General features: G+C 35.6%; 1 protein-coding gene across 1 annotated transcript in view; it reads right to left on the bottom strand.

Annotated features, from left to right (window-relative positions):
* Positions 1 to 19,118, bottom strand: part of OTOG (otogelin) — a 106,941-nt gene that overhangs the window by 44,658 nt on the left and 43,165 nt on the right. Inside the window, exons 24-31 of the mRNA XM_084521940.1 lie at positions 14,490 to 14,597; positions 9,154 to 9,292; positions 8,752 to 8,886; positions 7,546 to 7,692; positions 6,643 to 6,762; positions 5,748 to 5,864; positions 4,114 to 4,270; positions 3,033 to 3,059 (exon numbers count right to left, since the gene is read on the bottom strand). Of these exons, the coding sequence (XP_084378066.1) occupies positions 3,033 to 3,059; positions 4,114 to 4,270; positions 5,748 to 5,864; positions 6,643 to 6,762; positions 7,546 to 7,692; positions 8,752 to 8,886; positions 9,154 to 9,292; positions 14,490 to 14,597 (950 nt within the window). The remainder of the gene's footprint in view (positions 1 to 3,032; positions 3,060 to 4,113; positions 4,271 to 5,747; positions 5,865 to 6,642; positions 6,763 to 7,545; positions 7,693 to 8,751; positions 8,887 to 9,153; positions 9,293 to 14,489; positions 14,598 to 19,118) is intronic.

The following is a 19,118-nucleotide window of genomic DNA, read 5'->3' as shown; positions in this document are numbered from 1 at the left end:
GTCATCAGTTAATTGATTTAGAAGTAAATAGTGTTCTACAGACCATCCTGTGATGTAAATTTTTTACTTGTATGTCTCTATCAATTCTTACTATTATTTAAAACCAATTTTACTAGTGTCCACAGTGTGAGGCATTTTGCAGGAAATAGTTTGTTGCTGTCAAATATCAAAGAACTCCTTGAACAAAAAGCTTGACATGAGTCAGCAGTGTGCGCTTGCAGCCCAGAAGGCCAACTGCAGCCTGGGCTGCATCAAAAGAGGAGTGGCCAGCAGCTCAAGGGAAGCGTTTGTCCCCTCCACTCTGCTCTTGTGAGACTCCACTTGGAGTGGTGTGTCCAGGTCTGGAGGCCCCAGCACAGGAAGAATGTGGAGCTCTTGGAACGGGCCCAGAGGAGAGCCACTAAAATGGTGGCTGGAGCACCTCTCCTATGAAGAAAGGCTGAGAGAATTGGGGCTGTTCAGCCTAAAGACGAGAAGGCTCCGGGGTGACTTTCTTGCAGTTTTTTAGAACTTAAAGGTGGCTTAAAAAAAGATGGTGAGCAACTTTTTACTCAATCAGATAATGACAGGAGAAGGGAGAATGGTTTTAAACTAAAAGAGGGAAGATTTAGATTAGAGGTTAGGAGGAAACTCTTCACTCAAAGGGTGATGATGCACTGGAAAATGGCTGCCCGGAGAAGCTGCAGATGCCCATTCCCTGAAGATGTTCAAGGTCAGATTGGATGAGGTTCTGGGCAACCTGCAGGGTGGCATCCCTGCCTTTGGTGGGGAGATGGAACTGGATGATCTTTAAGGTCCCTTCCAAGCCGAGCCATTCTGTGATTCTATGATAACACTGGGAAGCATGACAGGAAGAAATCAGCATTGCAAGTAAAGGAAAGGGCAAATTTTACCTATAGGTAAAAAAGATAGAAGCATGTGAGGTTGTCATTTCACAAATCTCACAATGCCACACTCCTTCAGTTAGTTCCAAGTTCACAGTATTTTGAAATTATTTTTGTAAACTCCTCTGTTAAAAACAGGCATTTTAGACCACACTTGAGCTATTTATTGCACTGTTTTACCCACAAACCAGGAGATGGCAAGCATCCATCTAAGTTAGAAGTCTCCCAGAACTTCTCAGCTGATAGTTGCAGTTAATACCATTGATCCTCAAAATCTGTTCAAACAGGTTAAAACTATGAACTGAATTTTGCAGCTTGTTCTTGTATTCTGTCTCTCACTAATCTTAAAGGATATTAAGAGTTTTAAAATGCTAGGGAAGCTGCACGTGGTATGAACATGTGGCCCATGCACAGATAAACGTGTACAGTGATATTTAGTTACCTTTAGTGCAGGGAGCTGAAAAATATTTTTAAAAATACTTAAAACATATATTATTCTGGATATGTTGATATACATTTAAGTTTTAGATCTCTATTCCATTCAAACTTGAGAAAAAGCTATCAAATGAGAATTTCCCCTTACCAAAGACAAAAGCTCCTGCTTCTAGATTCATGAAAAAATGTTACAAAAAGTTACATACAAAAAACCTCTGTCTAAAAGGGTTTTTTAACCTTCCTGTCTCCAAAACTAAGTAATTTTTGGCAATGCTACTGTATTTGAGGTAGAAAAGGAAATTTTTTAGCACAAGGATTTATTTTTTTTTTTCCACTGGCAGCTCTGGAACATCCTATGTTGAGTATTTATGAGCTGGATTAGCAAGCAGTGGGAAGATGAGATTAAATAAATATATATTAAGCATGTTTATTGCAAACTTTTCCAACGTACAACCCTCCCGTATTCCAAGTAATTTGTCAGTGAGAAATCAGCAAAAAATAAAACTGATACCACACTTCAGAAGTTTATGTTACCATCCAACTTCACTACTAACACACGCTACTGCCACAGATGTTAGAGGCACTGCCATTTCCATCTGTTACAACTGCAAGATTACCTCATCTCAGGCTGTATTTCATTTATAAAACAAAACATAACAGAAATTTAAAACTGAAACCATCTCCTATTCAACTGAACTTTATTTAAATTAATTTAACAGCTTAAATAGTGATTTAGCTAAAATTCCACTGCATTATCAACTTGAACCTACTCAAAATCTTTTCAACCAGTATATGTACCAGAAATGGTAGCTTCTTGGCCAGATAGCTTGGGGCTGATATGTCGCACAAGTCCCTCCTAACTTAGACTCAGTTCTTCTCCAAAATCTTATTTGGGGTAAGCTGCTGCAATATGGAGTCTAACAGAAGACCAGAATATCCTGATAGACATGCTTCTATGTGAGCATGACAAAAAGAGTTATAGAATAAATAGCCACAGTCCTGATAGTTCCTTATATCAGGCTGGCTTACAGTGCTTACATCTATGCCATGTCTAACAATGCAGACACCCTCAATATAACTTTAAAATAGTCTGCATAAAGATTCCAGTGCTACCACAGTAATACAGAAGCACAAACTGTATCCGGTACCAATTAACCACTGAAGCTTTACTCAAGAACTTGGTATCAGTTTTGCACCTTTCTCTGAGATCCATCATAATACACCAGCAATACTTGTTGCTCAGGAATTTAAAGCTAAGTCAGGCATAGCAAAACAGATAGTTCAACACTTAGTCACAGAAAGTTGAATTATATTAATTACTAGCTCTCTCTGGTGGCTGCACATGGGATGACCATTGGTTTAACAGAAACAACAGGTATCAAGTTTTTGACTGCATTACTCCTTAAGCAAGGAGTGCCACTAGTACTATGGGGCTGAATATTCTATTAATTACTTCATTGTTACACATGAACGTATAGCAACTGAGATAAACAGACAAGGGCCTACATTAAGCGGATCATTAAAAGCCTTTGGAAAAGCAAAATAAAAAAAAATAATAATAATAAAAAAAAGGTAAAATAGATTATTCGTTACTTTAATAATATATCATTTGCAGCTGTTTTCATCAACACAGTATTTTTAAACAAAATACTACGAGTAATATAAACAAACCAAAGATTCTATATTCTTATTATCAGCTCCTTTAGGACTTACCTTTGTTGAAATATTCACAATCATAAGCTAAAAAATAGAAAGAAAAGAAAGAACAATTGCACACATTCTGCAGATAAACAGGTTTTCCATTATCCTTTATTGATTGAGTTGTAAATCAACTATTTGGCTGAGCTATATCACACACAAGCATTTGTTCAAATATTTATTATTGCTTAATATTTATTTCACTACACTGATTTAAATAAAACATTACTTTCTAGCAGAAATCCTAAGCTTATGTATGTATAGTTGGCTTTTTGCGACCTCTAGTGGCTAAGGCTAAATTTTGCTGTCTTTCCATGCTCATTTTGAAACACGCATGCATCGTTTCTATCAAAACTTATGAATAATCCTCTTGCTCTACAACAAATTTCCTGTGACTCTGAGAAAGCTGCATGTTCTCCCTGTGCCACTGCAAAGCTGTAAAGATGTGGTTGTTTTTTTCCTTCAATTCTTTCTTTTTTTGCCCTCTTCCACTACATCTTTGCGGAAATGACTGTCTTGTGTTAGACATTTGCACCAGGTGCCATAGAAAAATGTCTCAGATTTTTATTTTATTTTATTTATTTATTTATTTACAACCTCTCAGCACTGCTGAATGGGAATAGCAAGGTAATTACAAAATTCTGCTTAAAATCCTTTATTTATTTTTCTTTCAGAAGACATTTGGACTTCTACATTTGTACTGGAGGGAGCACTAAGGCACAGCTATGTTTCCTGGACTCTGTTAATTTTTGTTTTTAACAAAAGTTCAGTTTGAGGGATGTCCTTCATACCATATCCTAATATCCATTTACCATGACCTCTCCTTTCATATCATGGGACAAGGAAGAAAAACTAGAAGTGCATCACTCACCAATATGGAAAGGAATATGTGATCCAGCTACACAAAAATGAGCATGGAGATTAGTGAGAGGCACACACTCATCTTTCCACCCCACAGCCACTCATGCTGTAGCTCCGCTAATTTGTCTTAAGAGTTTCCTTCCTGGTTTTAGGGAACTCAGTGTGTTTGATTTTTCCATAAGGGGTCTCATGAATACAGTGGCAGCCACTGGCCATGCTTGTTAAGTAAACTTACGACACACTCTAGGGGATCTCCAGTCTACAGAAACTCCATGCTGGCAGCACTGATGGGCATATGCTGACACACTTGTACAGAAACACTCACAGTCACCTCCTTGGTTACAACCGCATGTATCTGTCAAGCAGTTTGAGTAAAACCAGGTGACATCAATCTGGAAATACAAATATTACTAATTAAAACTATTCATACAGACACTGGCAACAATCAGCACAAAGCCACAATTCCTTCAAAATTTAACTTATAAGACTTCTATTAAAGATTTGAACTTACACGTCTTCTTGAAATACAAGAAAAACAGTGTATTAGAACATATCATAAAATCTTGTACAGTACTCAGTAATAATTAAATCAATGACCCACTACAAACATGCAGGCTGAGATGTTAATATGAGCTCATTTTGCATGCCTTTAAACCATAATAAACTATATAGAATCTTATTAAATAAGAGAAACTCTTTCTAAACTGACCACAAATAAATATATCCCAGGAGTGTTAATAACGCTAGATACATGTAAAATGTAAGAATTAATAAAAAATGGAAAACTTTTCCCATGAGAGTGGTTCATTCTCTTCGTGTAATTAAGCAATTTTATGGGACAGCTTGTGATTTTCCCCTCAGATTACTCTGAAGTCTTGTCTTAAGGGACAAAATTTCAAAGAAATCTGTCAATGTTAATTTGCTTATTGAACTGTTATACATTCTACATGGATTTACACTTAAATATTTACAGACATAAGGAACACAACTGATACCTTTCACAGTGAACTAAAACCAATGTTTCATTAATACAACTTTAACATTGCCTTCCCTTTTCCTCCAAAATAATATTATACAAAACAACCCTGCAAAATTCCTTGTTGTCTTTCATGAAGAATCTCCTTTCTCCCTAGGAACCCTTCCAACACTTACAGTTTCTACACTATGCACACAGTTTCAACACCAGAACATCTTGGGATACGTCACTCTCCATATAACACCTAGCCCTGGAAATCAGCTCTCCCCATTCTTGAACTGAGCCTGAGCCTGATGACTGTCTGAACAAGTTGCACGGTTCATTTTACTTAGGTGGTTGCCTGAGTGAGGAGATGTATGCAGTTTTTTTCTAGGAATGAGTTTTTCACCTGTAAGACTGCCTAGAATAAGCTATGAATTTATTTAAACATGCCTGAAAAATGTGCATGTTATGTAATGCATCTGAGCAAACGAAAGCGAGTTGTTAGAATTCTGTAGATTTTTGTGCTTAGAATGAAAAACAAAAGGTAATACAAATTGGGTATAATCTTGTCTCCACTCATTGTAAAGGTGACTAATAGTACTAACCACATTGTAAAAAGGCTAAACAGTGCCAGTGGTATTATATGGCATATATAATGTCAACAAATGGCTCATAAAATGTACAACAAATGGCTTACTGTCTAAGTTAGCTAAGTGCAGATAGTCTTTGTGACAGGCCCAGTTAAACACTCCCATTTTAGAATCAGAATAAGTATGGGTTAGGCTTTCTTCATATCCTCTTTTGCTACAGTAGTAAAAATTACTCTGTTATGGAAGACATGAGCTGAAAAGTAAAGTTATCTCTAGTGAGATGTTCACTTGCACATCTTTCTACATGTGACCCCAACTCACCACTGGATGGCAAGCTTCAAATGCTTCACTTAACAGTATTCCACATTCCTTCTTGGCAAAAGGCTCTCTAAGTGGATTCAAACTGCATGGATTTCGAATGTCAGAGCTGTCAACACACTTAACAAGAAAGCAAAATGAAGGGGAGAAACTTGTTTCATTAGAACGTTTGAACTTACAAAATATAGTTTTGTTTTGTGTGGGTTTTTTTTTTGTTGTTGTTTGTTTTTATTTATTTATTTTAAGAATAGTAAAGCACAAAAAATGCATCGTTTAAGAAACTTAAGAGAGAATAAGATATGGAATTTAAAGGGTATGCTAATCAGCAGAAATGAAAAACACATAGTTTCATTTGTCTGACAGCAGCAGGAAAACATATACACGCATATAGCTCTAAAAAGGGTTGCCACAAAGTCTGAATCTGTAGTCTTTACTTACCTGAGCAGTCAGTTTAAATAAATAGCAAAGATCATTTAAATAGCTTTATTTTGCAAGACATTTTAAGGAACAACTTCAGAATTTATGTGCATTTCACAACATACTGCTTCACTATTCAAACATCAATATTCATTATTTATATAAAACATACATTTATATAGATAATGGATTTCAAACTATATTTGCAGATCTGTTACTTAACTAATAGCTACACTGGATAACTGTGGAACTGTTTATTTTATGTTTTCTCTAAAACACTCTACTGTGTAGAAACAAAGGCAATTACTTTGTTATGCTTAATGGATTATGATATCTCTAAGAACCGTATATATACTGTCTTTTGCATTGCTGCCTAATTGAGACTTCAGTGAATGCACGTCTTAATTTATTCTAGATATATTGGATGATGTAAAAACAACATATATAAATCTACTATCAAATACATTATTTTTCCAAGTACCTCTACAGCTGTCCAACTGTTTCCAAATTCTTGTGAGTTTGTTAGTTCAAAATTATCTGGAGTCCTCAATTCATTTATTGTTTTCAAATCAAAATTTCCACATAATCCAGTCAATTCACCCTGAAACAACAAATAACAAACATAACATATTTCTTTCTACAAGATATAAAACACTACCAATCACAACTGCTTTCAAAAGTTGCTTCATACATGTCCGTCTTCTGTTGTTTCATTATAAATTTGTCAGGATTCAATCCTTTTCAGCTAATTTCCCCCCAAAAAGTCCAGCTGTTTGTGATAATAAAGTTGTGAAAGATACTCAATTAATTTCCTCTGACTCAGTGAACTGCCAGCACAAGGAAGAAGAAGATGTAGTTCTCCTACCCTTCACAGGAGGAAGGAGAGAAATAAATATGAGATAGCTCTTTACCAAATCTTGCTTTATTTTGACAACATCAGTATTATTCCCTTTAAACTGTGTATCTCTAAGCCTTTGAGAAGAGAGCTGATCTTTTGTTCAGAGAAATGACCTGCTTGCTAGCAATTTTATTATTTTTTTTTTTTATTTTATTTTTTTTTTTTTACATTTCAGCAAAATAGCACCTGCTCCAGTCAGGCAGGGAATGAGTAATGTAGGAGAGTGTTGCCCCGGGAGGTTTATTTCTGCTGTTAAAGAAGTTAGACAGTAAACAGTGAATGGGGGGGGGAAAGAGATTGTAAATGAGAATGATTAATTTAATTGACAAGGTAGTTAAATACCTCTCTTTTTGACACTGCTATTGAGTTCCTACAGGCTTCATGACATATTGTCTGTTTTCTGAACAATGATGACATACATTTACTTCATAAGACTTACACGAAGATTTCAAAGAAATGGCATTAAGAGTGTTGACTTTCACTTACCTGCCACTGATGACCCATCTGTACATGAACTGTTGTTCTCTGATCCCAAAGAACAGTGATGTGCTCATCAGGAAAATGAACAACAGTGAAAAACCCAGCTTTCCATAACTGTATTTTTTGTAATTTGTCCATGTAACTAGATGAGCTCTATTCAAAATAAAACAAGATAGCTTATAATGTAAATAATGTATCCACAAAATGTTCACTTGATAGGAACATGTAAGTAAAGCGAATGACACAAATGGTTCTTAGACAGAAGTCCCAAAACTGAAAAAAGACCACAGAGGAATCAATGTTTAACCGAAAGCGGTCTGGATTCTTCCTGTGAACAGTGTTGGATTTCTATGAATTTATTATTTTAAAAGTTGATTTTATATCAAATTTACAGTATGAGTAATGACAATTAAGATAAAACTGTTAATGGTTCATCATGGAGGTATAAAATTCACTTAGGTATACAGCATTGCATTCAGAAGGTCTTAGCCAGCTGCTTTTTTGAATATGTATAAGTGTGCATGGAGCATCCTCTTGAAATAAGTGATTGTCTAAATATGTACAAAGACTGCCATCTTCCTTACAGAAAGCATTTTTACCTGCATACAATATCATTCAGATGCCAAATTATTTGTAGCACAGACAAAGATGTCTGTTTTAATTACAAAATACCTCACAGAATGACAACACTTTCTCTGTGTAGCTGGTTGTAAACTAACAATAGTATTACTTATACTGAAATTACTATAGCTACTAAATATTACAGTGACAGAGTTTGCAGTTTGGCCATAACAAAAATGAAATTTTAGTTTTGGAGCATATATCAGAAACTGCGATTTAATTTTTTGCAGAAGTATAAGAATATTCCTTCTATACAGCTATACTCCAGAATTAATTAAAATCTTAGTTCTAATGGAATTAACAGCAAGACACCCACTGACATCAAAATATCTGTATTTTTCCATAGACACATCGAGGCTAAACAGAAGAATTATAATTGTCTAACATTTTCATGAAATACAGCCAAGATTTTGTTTAAGATTTTCATTCAACAATACAGGTTTGATCAGCATTCACTGTGAAAATACACCTCGGCTACATAACTGACGCAGTTTTGTTTTTGTTTTTGTTTTTTTTTGCCAACAAGAAAGAAAAAAATACTCAGAGAGACACATACTCTGCCTTTTAGCAGTATTAAAGGCTGACACTTACTGGATTCCCAGTTTCATCATCAAATATTAGAGAAGATTTTCCAACATTAATGAAAATATGTTTTCTGCAAATGATTCCAGTATTAAAGCAGTTAATATTCTCTATAATAACTGAGAAACTGGTTGAAGAAGTACCCTGCAAAGAAAAAAAAAAAAAAAGAAAAAAAAAAAAAGGTACTTTTAAATATACTAATATAATGATATATATTGTTACATAGTTGAAATTAGTAGAAACCTCTGTACATTATTATGTGATGTATGACTTAAAGTCTAAGTAACACCAAAGCTTAAATACATGCAGTACTCAGTATAATGTACAAACAGGACACAAGTACAAGGGTAGTTTTTAATAGGTAGTTTTTTAATCCAGTTTTACATAGGCTTAAAAAAAAAAAAGTCTCACCTTTACTAGATAAACCTTACAAGCTCCAACAAAGTCAAATGTAAGTCCATCAAATGTTCTGTAATGTCGATCACCATATGCAGTACACATGGAAGGGCAAGGATGGAAGGTGCATTGGAATGATCCATGCTGGCAAATGCTGCAAAATGTATGACCAACAGTGGTAATATCAGCCATAACCACAGACAAATGATTATACCTACTGCATTAAGCAGCAGAACTACTAAGGACATGTAAGTATGAGGACTATGGACTGAACCATTATGAAACTTTAACTAGAAGCAGCATAAATAAATCAGTTCCCTAATTTTTATTTATCACGTATTGAACACACATAGCCTGTGTTCCTTCCTGTAGGACTTCATAGGTCCCAGAACATATACACATTGAAAGGGCATTTCTTCTGTTGTAACAAGAAAAGAAAATGCCACCCAGGGTAACACAACTTATTCCTCAGTTACTCATACCAGCAACGGGCTACAAGGATAAAGCTATCTCTATCAGGTTCTCACAGTACATTTGTTTCTATACTAGCTGATTCTTAAATCCAACAAGCAATGTATCCTACTACTACCATGCTTATTCACTCTATGATTGAATGGGAATTTTGCATAAGTAAAGAAGGAAGAAAAAAAAAAAAAAAACAACAATACTGCTATTCTGTTAGGTTCCTTGAAAGAACTGTTTTTTGTTGCTGTTGTTTTGTTTGTTTTGTTTTGTTTTCCTGATACATTGGTATTGTCACAACCAAACCTTAGCCTAAGAATAGTTCAGTCAGGTTCTGCTTATGGCTACTTTAAGCATTAATATGCTTTCACCACACATACAGAAAGTGACTTTTAGGACCTTTCTGAATTACGTTTGCTTTGTAACTACCTAACAGCAAGGCTTTGCAGCACTGAATACTGTGTATTCCTGTGCATCAACCCATTGGCATCCGAGTTAACATTTCCAGAAATGTCATATTTACAAATAATGGATAAAATTTCATTTCCAGTTTCCACAAGTAATTTTTTTAAATGTTATTTTTTAAAAATCACTTGTACACAAAAAAAAAAGTCCCCTGATAAAGGCAGCAAAGTTGGGGCCCAGGTAACTTTATCACAGCTATAACAAGATGTATGTTATAAATATAGGTTTAACTAAATGGAGAATATGATATAATTTCAGCACATACCTAAGTTTATTTTCAAAGTATTAAACGATGAATTACCTGATTAAATGAATGTTTCATATTTTACAACTAACATATGAACCTGACTTATGGAAATCTTTGATAAATCACTGATGTTTGACATCTCATACTAAAGCACCAATAAAATTTTAAGTTTCATATCAGTATAACTTTTTATTTTCTACTCATATTGCTATGAGATCTGACAGGTTTAGAACACCATTGTTCGTATAAGGACTCCAGCAATCAAGCAAATAAATGCATCCAGTTCCCTGCAGCACCATGCTTCCTTCTGCTCCTTTACCACGTAACTTGTACCAGCTTAAGTAGTTTTCCATGTTTTCCAACACTCCACTTAGAAGCAAGCTTATGTTTCATATATCTATATACCTACATGAAGTATTTGGTTAAATTCAGTTAAAAGTACTACATGTTAAAAGTGTTTGCCATAACAAAGCACAAGTAGAGTGCAGTGGGACTCACCCAGCCAACTCCAATCATCTTAAAGCACTGCCTAAGGCAGGCACCCAAGCTGATGGAGAGAGAAAGGCAAACAAAGGAAAGTACACATGGATGGAAAGAGTAACTGCGACTTCTCATGCTCTCTGTGAAACATTCGGTTTCAGTTATACTCTGGAGAAGAAACATTTCTTAAAATGCGAAGAGTAGGAAACTCCTTTGCAAGTATTCTCTTTCAGGAAACCTAATATATTTACAGTCCTAAGGAAGGGCTTAAGAATATACTAGGTCTTCCATGTCCTCTGCTCCAGTCTTTTTGCATATTAAGTAAACTAACATTTCATTATCAGAACCTAGAGAGTCCCATTTGGAAAAGTAGAACTACTAGCTGCTTTCAGACTTTGAGTATCCTTTTTTAATATGTATTTTTAAGAAGTATTTGTTTAAAAACATGGAATTGAGGAACCTATAGAGACTAAACAAGCAAAGCTACCTGCAACATCTATCTCACCTGGCACAACACAGCACCAAAATGCTACTCTGGTATGTTCAGTTGGTACCACAACCATTTCTGTTTAATCTCAGAATCATAGAATGACAGGTTGGAAGTGACCTTCAAGGTCATTTATAATTCTAACCCCATCTTCCACTGAACCAGGTTTCTGAAAGCCCCATCCAACCTGGTCTTAAACACCTCCAGGGATGGGGCATCCACAGCTTCTCTGGGCTGCCTGCAACAGTGCCTCACCACTCTCTGAATGAAAAAAATTCTTCCTTATATCTAATCTAAGCATACCCTCTTTTATAAGGTCTCCCCAGAGCCTTCTATTCTCCAGGCTGAACTCTGTCAGCCCATTTTCACAGGAGAGGTGCCCCAGCCCTCTGATCACCCTGTTGTCTTTCCTCTAGACTCACTCCAATAGCTCCATGTCTTTATCAATTTGAGAGCCCCAGAGCTGAACGCAGTACTCAACATGAGGTCTCACAAGAGACAAGCAGAGGGTGATGATCACCTTCCTTGGCCTGCTCGCCACAATTCTTTCAATGCAGCCCAGGGTATGTACGGTTGGCATCCTGGGCTGCAAGAACACATTGCCAGAACACATCAAGTCATTGCAACTCTTGGAGTGCAACCATCCAGCCTATTCTTTATCCACCGAGTGGTCCACCCATCCAATCCCAATGTCTCTCCAATTTAGAGACAAGGATGTCATATGGGAAAACAGCAAAAGCTTTGCACAAGTCCACATAGATGACATCAGTTGTTTTTCCCTTACACACCAGTGCTGTAGCCCCATATCATAGAAAGCCAACAAAAATGTCCAGCACAATTTGCCCTTAGTAAAGTCATGTTGTCTGTCACCAATCACTTCTTTGTTTTCCATGTCCCTTAGCATAGTTTCCAGGAGGATCTGTTCCATGATCTTGCCAGGCACAGAGGTCAAACTGACTGGCCTGTAGTTTCCTGGGTTTTCCTTTTTTGACTTCCTAAAAATGGGATTTTTATGTCCCCTTTTGTAGTCAGTGGGAACTTCACTGGACTGACAGAACTTCTCAAGTATGATGTTTAGTAGCTTAGCAAATTCATCCTCCAATTCCCTCAGGACCCTTGAATATACCTCATCAGGTCCCATGGACTTATGCACGTTCAGGTTCCTTAGATGTTCTCAAACTTGATAAACTGTTTAATCTAGCCAGTATATGTTCTGGCTGTTGCACTGAAAACCAAATTAATCCACCTCAAAAACTGGGAAACACAGAACTGCAGTTCAGCCATACTCCTGTGATAGATTCAAAAGTCCCTGGGATTCCATTAGTACTTTTTCAATATAAGAAATCACTTAATTTGTCATTTTACTGTTGGACAGGTCAGATTAATAGTTATGTTGCCCATACTAAATGAGATATGAATGATAATTAACACTATTTCCATGCATTAAATAGCATTATTGTCATTGTAATTGTTATGACTGTTTAAACGGTCTTGCTGAGTGTTCTCATGCTTTGCACAAGCAAAAATGCACTTTTCCTTTGACATATCAAATATACTCAAGCATGCATACACAGCAGTCTCAAAGACCTTTGCACTTTGCATCAAATGTGTCACTTCTGTAGAAAGCAGAGCTGGTTGCAGACTCTGTGTCAGTGGACAAATGACTGCCAAAAAGTCATTATCACTTCACTTGTCTTTGCTTCTTGGATGTGGAAGACTTGAAAAGCCATAAGGATTATACAGAATTAACGGGCCTGGCCTCAGAAAAAAATACAGAAGGCTTAATATCCAGTCTTTTCACCTGCACTGCTGCTGCCTTTGGTGAAGTCTCACACAGATTGAATGGAATATAATAGTTCTTTTTGATGCAAGCAATCACACACCAGGTCCAATTGGAGAGGCCTTTGGAAATAAGGGGGTGAATAACCCGGGTCGCTTTACCTGCCTGCCCAGTGGAGATGGCTTGTAAGTCGCTTCACCAGTCGACCAAAGGACTACAAATATCTTCTAGAGCAGATACTGGGGACCTGACGAGAGGCAGAGGTAGGCAGTCAGCACAAGGCTGGAGGGGGCAACGATATCCAGACAAGGCAGTGTCTAGCGCTGACTGGACAAGCCTTCACTGTGCAAGGCTATAGTGAGCTGCACAGGCCAGGCACAATAGTTTACCAGGTGAGACCAGTTAAATGTTCCTGGTAAGCTAAAAGAAGGGAACAAAAGGAAGAAACTGCTCTGCTGATAAGCTGAAGGCTACAGCACTACTACATGATCTTGATACTTGACAGTATAGCTGATTTTTCTGAGGATCTAAACAAACATTTAGTGCCAAGTTGAAGCATTCAACAGTAGACAAAGAAAACAGGTGGCTCCATCAGGAAACAAGTTTGTATCAGGATTATGCAGATGTGGTATGTTTTCACATTTTAGCTTTAGTGAAGCTTATTGAAATGTTGTACCATGTTCTACTGAGAGCACTCAAGGATACTGCGGAGTAACATAGCTACAGAGAATGAGCTATATTTACGACACTGGACAGTGAAAGGATCAGGTCTCTGCATATCACTGAGTGGTCCTATCAACCAAAGTCTAGTGGAACACTTCCTTTTAATGCCAATTCATTCATCAGTTATCTTACCACACACAAAGCCAAACAATATATGTTACTATGCTCTGAAAATGGAATTGCTCAATACTGTCCTGAACTCATCATTGTAGCAGTCCACAGGCTTATGTTTTGGGCTCTCAGACTGCTTAGATTCTATGATAAATGTTAAAATGCAGAAGAAGGAAGTTTTGATTTAACAAATGTCACTTGGGTGTAATATTTGAAGAATTTTTCCTGTACTCTAGGAACATTGGCCAAGGAATATTCATTTTGACTATCTTGACAGAATGACAATCAAAACAGTGATTTTTCTAAATCACGCTTTTTCCAAATTGAAAATTGCCATTTTTTTTTTTCAACTTTCCATCCCCAAATAACGTATTGTTTTGTTTTGTTTTTAATGTAAAAGTTTCCTCAAACAACAAACCCTAAAAAAAGTCATTTTAATAGTTCTTTGAATGAGCAGAAATACAAAATTAGGGTGGATCATTTATTAGAATCTAGTATGAAATGATTACAAAACATGAAGGTAAAAAATAGAGCAATAATCAAGTCAGAGCTAAACAACTAAAATGAAATAAACACATAACTAGATCTGCACTTACCATGTATGACACGAAGAAATCACTTTGTCACCTGGAAAATATTCCTTTCCTTTCCATGAACATGGGCATTCATCTGCTTCCAAGCACACATCCCCATGCTTAACAAGACTAATAATAATAACAAAAAAAGATATACATTCAATAGAAGTAAACCTGGTATCTACATGCAGAAGTATTTTCCTAAACTTTACGATAATTTTACAATTATAATTGAGAAATAAGCCATTTAAAATCTGATATTGAAAAGGCACGATTTTATTAATATTTATATACGTGTAATTTGGTAATTTTCTTTCACAGGTATCTGCATATTGTATCTTTAGTAACTACTAGCACTTGGGACATCCAACCCTTCAACCAGCAATCTAACTAAGTTTTTCCAGATCTCCTCTAAGCTTTTCCAGATTTCTTTTAACTTAGTCTATTAAGGGTTCAAGGGCAGATTGGATAGGTGTCCCTGCCCATGGCAGGGGCCTTGGAACTATATGTACTTTAAAGGTCCCTTCCAACTCAAATTATTCCATGCTGCTATGGTTCTAACTGAAGCAGAGTTTCAGAGTGGTACAAGCCCAACAAAAATCGGGAAGTTATTTATTCTAAGAATCTGTGTTAATTAAATGCATATTAATTAATTAAATGCATGTTTCTTATTCCTTACTAGAATTAGAGAGCTTCCATTTGCTGCATAGTTTTCCTATATCCATTGGCAACCTCTTGCTTCGTGAATAATCTAGTAACTATCAAAAGAGTTATCCCAGATGCATGAAATGAATTAAGTACATATTACTGTATGAACAGCAGCTTACCTTCAAGCAAGAAATCATGAATATACTTAGTTTTATTAACACAAACATTCCCACAGACTTCAAAGGAAATTTTCATGATAACACAGAGAACCATATGCATAGCTATTTGCAATTCAAGACAAAAAAAAGAAAATGCGGTTTAAGCTATACACCTGTGTTCATAATTACATCTCCTAAGGTACCAGATAAAAGCTGAAATTAAAAAAAAAAAAAAAAAAAAAAAAAAAAAAAACGTGGAAAACAATTCCATTAGCAGAGAAAGAATAGAGGAATTTTTGTCCAGCAAGACAACATAAAGCGACTAGTCTAAATTTTAAAGTAAAATATTTTTTGCTTTTAATGATACCCAGTGAAATTGAAATATCAGAATTTGATAATTCACAGATCTCATACAGATTCTACAAATAAATCTTAGGAAATATGCAAGAAATACTGAATGTTTTTATTTAAAAAGCTTTTTTTTTTTTTTTTTTTCCCACTGAGCCTAACAACACAGTTGTATTTCTTCCAAAGCTTGATTCATTTCTCTAAAATATTTTAATGCTTTTTGTTAGGCAAGCAGATATCAGGATCAGGTGCAATAACTGACAGAACACCTTTGATGACAAATTTATCTGCCAAACGTAAACTGTGACTTTTGCGAATGCGAACTCTTAAAAGTTTACAGCAGTGACTTCAACTTCTGTAGCTCCAATTTATTTTGTGTTCTGTATCTGTTCCTGCACAGGATCCTGTTTGATACAACATAAAAAGCTGCAGAAAGTTGCTATGTACCATGCTAATTACATAGTAAAAGGATTTCTTAAAAGTGACATACAATCTAAAATTATCCTTGCATTTAAATGGCATGTTTTGAAATGTATTTCTATTAGGGAAAAAAAAAAAAAAAAAAAAATCTCTTAAAGCGTTGCTATTAGATTGATAATCTTTTTTTCTTTTTCAAGCCAAATTCATTTGGAATTACAGTACCTCTCAGGAATAATATAAACTCTATGCAAAGTCCCCTGTGTTCCTACAGTTTTCTGAAGAAAACAAATTAGACCTCTCTGACACTTAGCACTGCAGTTTGGGCAAGATACTCCACCACGGACAACAGATCAGAGGTGCAAGGCAGATCTTTGACAACCAGAGCGATGACGCTGTTTCATTTCCATGGTATGCAAAAGGAAAGATCTAAATTTGCATTCAACACAGAACTTTTTATTTACTCATATTAATGAATTTCTGCTTTGTGAACTATGATTTAGATGCTTCTTCAGTGTTTTATTTATATCTGATGGAAACTTAAAACTCCATAGCTCTTCTTAATAGGAACAAACATCATCAAGAAAATAAAACTACATTAAACTTAAAAACTTATCCTCCTAGAAATTAAGTGTTTCTTGTAATCCATGTTTATTTCAACTACTGTGCCACTTGAAGACAATCAACTGGGAGACTGAAATTCCCACTGGTTTGAAGGTCAGAACTGAAGAGAGCACATTCAGATACAAAGAGCATCGCACTGACAAGGAAACATTAAATACAGTATCTTCTTCTGGGTGGTTAAAACAGGTGATAACAGCCTTCTCTCTTGTGAAGCCAAGCAAGTGGATAGATTTCAATGATCTAAGAATTCACCACAATTAAATGGCAGGCCTCACATTGTTCTACTTTGAAGTATCAGACATTTTTCTTAACACACTTTACTGTCCAACTTGCAGTGAACTGCAAAGATACAAGGACAACTATCCTATTGCACCGTCCTTAACCAATATTCAGTTTCATTACTATTTCAGTATTGTCTGTAGTTTTGCTCATCCACATACACACAAATATTTAAATACTCTCAGTAAAAGCATCATAAGAAGCAACATGTCTCATGGCGATGAACAAAAATCTCTTTGCTTCTGCAAAGCCCACAGATTTGGGCCAGAATTTTAAATAAATAAATAATAATAATAACTATAACAAAGTAACTCTTCAACAGCCCCTGCCAGAACAGTTTTTAACAGGTTGTGCATCACACAGTTCTTTACACCCTTGGGCAATAGCATACTGCCAACTGATTTATGCAGCCATGAGCACTTTTGCCCCATCAACAAATCTGCTCTCAGAGGGTTCCACAAATCATCCTACAAAGGTCAGTAATACTATACAGGGTAAAAAGAATGAAATAAGCAGCAGGACATTTCTAATACCAGAAAGCCACCCCCACACGACTTCCCTAACAAGAAAACTGGATAAACAAACAACAACAAAAGCAGATGTTGAGTGTTTTCTTAATTGTTTGGGGGGGGGGGGGGGGGGGGGGGGGTGGTACTTAAAGTATACCAATTCTTATATTTTATTTTTAAATAAAGAAATATTGAGTAAATTCACCAAGCACCAGACATTTCACAGAATGCTTAAGCATTTTTATCATACCCTTGCTGTACCTTTCTGAGTTACCCAACTCATTTTGGTGGTTCAGCTAAGATGGTCAGATACCTGCACTTCTGCAGTTTCATCCTGTGCTGGTAGGACCCTTGCATGCAGCTTCACCAGCAGCAATACTGGTGCTAAGCAGAGGGGGGCATAAAAAGAAATTAAAAGAAACAGGAGTGACAGCTTAAAGACAGAAGGTAGGTGAGAACAAGAACATGAGAGAGAATGACCAAGATTCATCTAGACTTCTGTATTTTGCAACCTCTTTTGCAGAACCTCCCCCCCCCTCCCCTTCAGCTCTTTCTAGAGGCTTCTGAATATTTGGCTCACCCAGTTGCCTGTGTCTACTCTGAAAAATCCCTCAAGCAAAACAGAGGTCATGCAATAATTTCTACTAATACAAGTTTTCTTACTACCTAGTTCAGTTTGTATTTGAACCTTAATTGCATTCTTCCCTCATTGTTACATTGTTTTTTCTACAGATGTTTATAAGATGATGTAAAATTCACTGTTTTCTTTCTGCAAATAAGAAAATGAATTTTCTTTTAGAAGAAAACCTTTCAAGAATGTGTTTAAGCTCTTTACATGTTATTTGATACAGTATACCAGCTCAGAAATACAGTGACAATTCTGACATTTTTGGAGGAAAAACAATATGTCACAATATCCCTTCCTCAATTACAAATTTCATTACAGTTACAGGACATTAAAGCTTTCAGTTTACTATCTTCTCATAGCTTAGTTTCATGGGAGCAACAACTGACGGAAAAAGAAACAGACCTATGAATTCTCATTACATTAAAATAGCCCAAGTTTAAAACTTTGGTCTGTGATGTGTGAATGACTATAACTCAGTGTGCCAACACTGGTGTGATTGGAATTTGGTGTGGGGGGGTTGTAGGGGGAGAGAATACATATATATAAATATATATAATTATTATATATTATAACTATATTTATATATATATAATATATATATATTATATATAAAAATATATTATATTATTTATATATATAATATATTATATTATATATAATATATTATATATATAAATATATATATTTTTTATATATATATATATATATATATATATATATATATATAATTTGGCACCAAAACAATGTCTGTAGAAATCCATGATTGTAAACTTGGTGAAAGGAGAACTCAGGGTTTTGTTTCTTTTTTTTTTCTTTTTTTTTTTTTTTTTTTTTTAAGTATGGAAAAAAACACCTCTCCACACATATCCTGCTTAAAACACGGCTCACACATTTGTAGAATGCTTAAACCATATAAAGGAGGAGTAAAAATACTGATGTCTTATTTTGAGATTCAAAATAAATACATAGTTCATTAAAATAAATATACATACACCTAAACATAGAGCACATTATTTCAAAAATAGGATATAAGTGTGCC

The sequence above is a fragment of the Aythya ferina genome, assembly GCF_964211825.1.
Source record: "Aythya ferina genome assembly, chromosome: 5".
In the NCBI taxonomy this organism is placed as follows: domain Eukaryota; kingdom Metazoa; phylum Chordata; class Aves; order Anseriformes; family Anatidae; genus Aythya; species Aythya ferina.
This window is presented reverse-complemented; position numbering and strand designations above follow the sequence as displayed.